Source organism: Ursus maritimus, unplaced genomic scaffold (genome assembly GCF_017311325.1).
Source record: "Ursus maritimus isolate PB19 unplaced genomic scaffold, ASM1731132v1 scaffold_33, whole genome shotgun sequence".
Lineage (NCBI taxonomy): Eukaryota > Metazoa > Chordata > Mammalia > Carnivora > Ursidae > Ursus > Ursus maritimus.
The window spans coordinates 21250153-21256973 of NW_024425897.1; the positions used below are offsets into that span (position 1 = coordinate 21250153).

At 35.0% G+C, this 6821-nt stretch overlaps 1 protein-coding gene across 7 annotated transcripts in view; it reads left to right on the forward strand.

Moving 5' to 3' along the window:
- ATXN2 (ataxin 2) overlaps positions 1 to 6821 on the forward strand; it is a 104026-nt gene that overhangs the window by 66191 nt on the left and 31014 nt on the right. For all 7 annotated transcript variants that reach the window (XM_040619927.1, XM_040619922.1, XM_040619923.1 and 4 more), the window contains exons 11-14: positions 2179 to 2361; positions 4254 to 4451; positions 4811 to 4918; positions 5170 to 5240. In XM_040619927.1, the coding sequence (XP_040475861.1) occupies positions 2179 to 2361; positions 4254 to 4451; positions 4811 to 4918; positions 5170 to 5240 (560 nt within the window). The remainder of the gene's footprint in view (positions 1 to 2178; positions 2362 to 4253; positions 4452 to 4810; positions 4919 to 5169; positions 5241 to 6821) is intronic.

The window sequence follows — 6821 nt, forward strand, 5'->3', positions numbered from 1 at the left end:
GTAGAACCTATCATTTTATAGCTCCTTGGCCAAGGTACTAGTGAACCTACCTGTTGGCCATAGGCAGTAATGGTGATTTAGGGGTCCTTTTTGTGAGGGACATTCCATATAGCTAACTTTGTGTGTCTACTCTTAGATTTTAATACAGAGATTGGTTTTAGGTTTGGGGTATTTAAGAAAATTAGCTTTGTAATATTTTCTAGTGAAAGTCTAATCTGGAAGAAGTCCTTGATCTAAGCTAAAACGTTAGTAAAAACCATTTGCCCTTGTCAAAAAAAAAAAAAAAAATCCTGTCATTCTCATGCAATGTTTGGTGCTAAGTCCACCATTGCTACATACCAAATACATGGAGGTATTGTAGAAAGGTCGCAGTTTAATATAAATGCAGTGCATATGTTAAAAACCTATTTTCTGAATGATAAGTACTTTCGATATTCTTTCAGGGTATTTGTGTTAACATTTTAATCTGATTTGTTCATTAAAACTGTAGTTGATAGAACTTATGCTGAGACTAATACAGTTTTCTGGCATAAAGTGCTTCCCTGGAGAAAACTATGTCGGCTGCTTTTTAGTAAATTATTGCCATACAGGCAGGAGGGAGGTCACGTGATCCTGACTAACATGGCTAACATTGAACAGCATGTTGCACTGATTTTCAAGGTGACTTCCTTGCTAGAAAGTGCTTGTAATGGTGGCCACTAAGTGAAAAGTTAAAATCTGTTGTGGTATTTATTATGGTACATTGTTTGAGTAAAACAGGACTCATTAGTGAGTATGAGCATCTTCACTACAGTTACATTGTAGACTGCTTACGGAGGGGCTGTTCACGTAGAAGTAGACCTTCCACATATTCAGAGCTGCTGCCTTTTTTTTTTTTTTAAACTAATCTGAATTAAAATGTTTTCCAGTCATGTAGTTAGGTGACACTGAAGCATTTTTCAAGTGTGAACTTCAAACATAGAACTATTGAATATAGTGGTTTTCTGTGTTTAATATGGGAGAGTACTTTGTATTTTATGTATTACCAAAAAGAATAAATTTTTTTTTCAAGTTAGAGTTTGATTTCATTGAGCTATACCAACCAGCTTTCTTGGTCTTTTTCTCTAAATGGATGTAAAAAGTTTATGTGTTGTGCATATACCTAATTCTTAAGTTATTTTTTTATATAAATCACCTACCTCTCCAGTTGAAAACTATAACACATAACGTTAGCATTTCTTTTTAAGATTATGTCCATGATTAAATTCCTACTGAGGGTACAAATTTATTTGACATTCTTAAGATTTTGACAGGAAGGTGAGGGTGAGGACCCTTGGCTTTGACATTAAGGATGAGTTTTGCTGAGTATTAGCACTGTCTGGCTTTTCTACTGAGAGCCATTCTGTCCACTAATTTCACCTGATTGTTTTGTTCAAATGCAGAGTAGAGTTCTTTAGAAATAGAAGTCACTAGTGGGGTGACAATTAATGATTGGGAATTTTTGACAGTTGATATAGTACAAATTTCTTCTACAAATGCCAGTTATTTTAGTCTTTCAGGTCATGCCTTAACAGTAGAATTTTCAGCTCATAGCCTGTTCAGTCTGAGAAACTGCTTACAGGTGAAGACTGTTTTAAGGCATGGGTTGTAAAATTTATCGCCATGTGTCAATAGTATAAAAGTATATAGGGATTAATAGTCTTTTTTTTTTTTTTTCAAAATCTTTTTTTCTAATTTTGGAAATAATATAGGAAGTGTGAGGGGAAAAAGCTAAAAGTATATGGTAAAATAAGACTCATCCTATCATGTAACCGTAAGTTCTATTAACATTTTATTGTGTTTATTTTTATATTCCCACAAGTAATGGATATAGAGTAAACAAATGAATAAAAATCTTTGAAGAGTTACACATCTGTTTAATTTCTTAACACCAACTTCATCCCTCCCTTTCTTTAAAACACAGGGAAATAATATAAAATTTATTTACAGAACCTTGTGGCATTCCACAAAATAATTCTGAAAGAATATGCCCCAAAATACCGTTTTTTGTTTTTGTTCTTTTTTTATAACCAAGGAGAAATGCAAGAGAGAGAGCGCGAGCGAGCATGTGTATGTGTGAATAGGGTATATGTATTTAGCAGAAAAGTTGTACTGATGGACGTTGTAGCATTTATGTGATGTTCACTGTTCCTTTCTTAGGGCCTCCAAGGATGTCCCCAAAGGCCCAGCGACACCCTCGAAATCACAGAGTTTCTGCTGGGAGGGGTTCCATTTCCAGTGGCCTAGAATTTGTATCCCATACCCCACCAAGTGAAGCAGCTGCTCCTCCAGCAGCAAGAACTAGTCCTGCGGGGGGCACATGGTCATCAGTGGTCAGCGGGGGTAGGTAACACTTGGCTTGGAGCATAATGACAGTGTTCATTTTGTAACTCTGCTGCATGAAAAAGGGCTGAGCTCGAGCTCTGTGTGAGGAATTGTAAGTGTATATATTAAAATTAGTGGAGTAACCAGGGATTGGGAAACCTATATTTTTATTCTGGCTTCCACCACATATTCACCATATGTTAGAGCAAACCATGTGATTGTTCTGAATTTCAGTTTTCTCAATGGATTAGAGTAATTTTTGCCTGTTCTACTTTATGGACTTGTGATAAGATTCATATGAGATTTGTAAGTTAGGAATATACTTCATAGTTTTATAAAGTACCACTCAAATATAAAACAAATACAGTGTGTAACATCGTTTGAACAGACCATATTTCCTGTCTTCTTAGCAATTTTGTCCGTGGATTCATTCCACAAACATTTATTTTGGGCTTACAGTGCTGTGTATTTCTATAGCATCTGTATATGGCAATAATTCCTGATTGTATTTCCCTTAAAAGGAATATCAAACATACATGACGGGCCCAAGTTTTGTCTGTGATTAGCCTGAGGAATGTGCTGACAGCAGCTATAAAAGTATAAAGGATATATAAAAAGAGTAACTGTAAGCTTAGTCCAAACTGCTTTTGCTACTTAATGTTTTGCTTCCATGATAACTGTGGAGAGTTAGAACATACAGTGATTGTGGTTTTTTAGTCATAATCTGTCTTAATCAGCACATAGAATTTTTAAAAGAAAAAAGATCTTTAAGCTTAAACAAAAATATACCCAACTCTGTTAAATTTAGTCGATACACATTGCTCAGCATCACATATGTATAATTTTATGGTAAATTCCTTTGTATGTTCTGTTTTCTTCTTTGGTTTTCAAGGAAGACCAAAAGAAATTAGATATTAGATATTTTATTAACATAATCTAATTAGAAATTAGATATTATTGAAGGAAATAATTCACTTAACAAGAAAATAGAATTTCTAAAAATCTTTATTTCTTCAGTTGTACCATTCATCATTTGACATTACTCAGAGAATCTGGTAGTGAATTTTGAGAGTAACAACATAATTACAGAAGTGAAACAATAAAAACTGTTATTTGAAATACATGCAGGATAGTGTTATAGGTTTGTTTTTTATACTAATTAGAAAAATGACTGTTGTCAGATAGTTTCCTTCTGTGATCCTGTGACTTAAAGTAAAAAATGACTAAATTGAAGCAAATGGAACCATTTTCTCTAAACCTTTGAATCTGAGTTCTACAAATAGGTTTATAATGGAACAGGAGACCTATTAGTTTACTTGAGGTCAGGTGGAACAGGAACCCTAGTGGATTACCTTCTGCTTTTGGCTAAATTGGTTCCCCGATTTTCTTAGTTATTGTAAAGTGCCTGTTGAGGTGGCTAGAAAGAACATACAGGATTGGCTGCAACCTGCCAAAAGGTGTTTGAGTTTATTATTTGAGGGAGGAACAAATAAGCCTTTTTCTTTGGGATCTGCCACCCCACTATTAAAGAAACATCTCACTTCTTAGTGGAGAATGTTTCTGCATCTTAAAAAGTGGGGTTTATCCTCTCTTAAAATCCGGTTTCTAATTTCATTTAAAGTACTGCCTTTTAGAATTAATCTAATCAGTTTTTTTCCTAATGTTTAGTTACAAGGAAAAACTACAGTTGTACTTAGATATTAGTAATTGCTGTCGTTCTTCAGGTATTTGTGTTTACAGTCACCACCACTATTCCCTAAGACTTTTGAAAAGAAAACAGGATGATGTGATAAAGAGTAATTGGGATGGTGGTTGACTAGGACCATTTTATCTAGATTTTCTAAGAAGCCTCTCTGAGAAAGTGACATTTGGGCTGAGAATGTAATGGATAACTTTTCTCTTTCTTGTAGTTCCAAGATTATCCCCTAAAACTCACAGACCCAGGTCTCCCAGACAGAACAGTATTGGAAATACTGCTGGTGGGCCAGTTCTTGCTTCTCCGCAAGCTGGTGTTATTCCAGCCGAAGCGGTTGCTATGCCTGTTCCAGCCGCATCTCCTACGCCTGCCAGTCCTGCATCCAACAGAGCTGTTACCCCATCTATTGAGGGTATGTAAGAAAGGGCTTCCAGCTCCATGTCATTCGTGAAGTCAAAGTTTAACACTAATTATATGAAAAATGCTATGTTTATTCATAGGTATGTTTTTGAGTATATATTTAAAATTTTATGTAAATTTAGTTGTTTAATACTACTAATTTCATCTGTGTTGTTATTGAATGTCTGTTTTTACAAGGGTTAACATTCCTAGGTAGTAAATATCAATATAAATAAAGTTGCTGTTTCATTTGTCTGTGAAGGAGAAAAGCTCTGATTAAATAGAAATTTTTTCCCCAAAAACTATACGAAATAAAAATTGTTGAATGTTTTCCCATCTTATTATTATTATTTTAAATATGGATTTTTTTAGCTAAGGATTCCAGGCTTCAAGATCAGCGGCAGAACTCTCCTGCAGGGAATAAAGAAAATATGAAGCCCAGTGAGACATCACCTAGCTTCTCAAAGACTGAAAATAAAGGTTAGAGCTTTAAAAGGTCTTTCAGTGTAATTGTGGAAATAGGAAAGAGATGTCTAAACTCATGCCCAGTATAGATTGTTTTGGGTCAACGCTTTTTCTTAGTATTGTGTACATTTAAATGCATAATTTGACAGAGGTCAAAATCTGTAATTAATATATTGAATTATTTTCATTTCCAGTATCTCATCCTAAAAGAATTTTAAGTTAAAGATTTACAATAGATTTATATTTAACAGTTCAAAATTTTACAGGTATATCACCAATTGTTTCTGAACATAGAAAACAGATTGATGACTTAAAGAAGTTTAAGAATGATTTTAGGGTAAGTGTTATTGATTAATTAATTAGAATTTCCTTCATTTACAAAAATGGACTGTATGCATACCCAGAAACATTGAACCATGTATTTAGAAAGCTAAACATTAAGTTGTCTTTGCCTATGCTTTTAAATTATTTATTTATTTTATTTACTTATTTTTAGAGGGAGAGTGAACTTGGGGGTGGAGTGGAGGGATAAAGGGAGAGGGAAAGAGAGAATCTTGAGCAGACTCTGGGCTGAATGCAGAGCCTGACACAGGGCTCGATCTCATAACCCTGAGATCATGACGTGAGCTGAATCAAGAGTCAGTCGCTTAACCAACCGAGCCACCCAGGTTCCCCTGCCTGTGCTTTCAAGTAGGCAACGAAAGTCAGGAGCTTTGAGAACTATACAGATATCAAATGAAAGAGGATAAAATTTTGACATTTGAAGCCAGTCGTAACGTAAGTTATTATTTGATGCCATTTGATCATTCAGTGAAAAGTAGAGCAAAGCCAAGGCATTAGCCCCTGATGGGGCTAGTGGAAGATGTAATGGACCCTGGTGTTCCGAGGTAGTTGCAGATTTACACTTTGTACACAAATGTATCGTGATAGAAATTGGTCTCTAATACCATTTCTCTGTCTTAAGACTTGCTGAACATACTCTAATCTCTTCTGGATGAACGTTGCATTCTTTTGCACAATGTTTACTATAATACACTTTGTATATCAAGTCATTTTGGGACCAACTCAGGAAGTCATCCTGAAACTTAGCTTCTTAAAGGAAAAGATCTGATTATCATCAGCCTTTGGAAAAAACATCTGACTTAACAGATCAATCAGTCGAAGGCAAAGACAGCCTTTTCCTAGTCTGTGTTAGCTTCCTAAAAATAATTTTTTGATGATAGCTTCATATTTATTGGCACCATTCAAAATATTACATATCATTTTAACACAGTTTATTCAGCTTTAATGCGGTTATTGGTTGTGAATTTAAATTTTAATTTTTTAAGCCATAGCTAATCCATGGACATGATACGGAGAATTATGGCTGAATGCCTAGATATCCAGCTTAATATGTCATGCACACCAACACAGTTAAAGCCCTCCTGTGTACTTACTTGGTCTCCTCAGCTGCACCCTCCTGCCAGAGGGAAGGGTTTCTTTCCTGTGCATTTCTTTACGCTGCATCTGAATAGATTCCTAAAGAATAGGTGATATTATTTTGCTTAATCTTCCATTTGATGTAAATGAGCTCATGCTATATTACGTATTTCCTTTTATTTTCTCAGCATTACTTTTTACAGTCAAGCGTTCAGTCCCTTCTTACTTACATTGAATTTATTATGTTATGAAGGAAAGAAAAATTTTTACTTTGAAGCATAGGAGTTAGTATCTTTCTTGTAACAGTCTTATTGAGATATAATTTACATGTCATACAATTTAGCTATACAAAGTGTACAGTTCAGTGGCTTTTAGTATATTCACAGAATTGTACAACCATTACCACAGTCAATTTTAGAACATTTTCTCCCCCCCCAAAAAACCCCCATACACCTTAGCACTTTTCTTTTGCTTTCCAACACCTCCCCCCCCCCCCCCC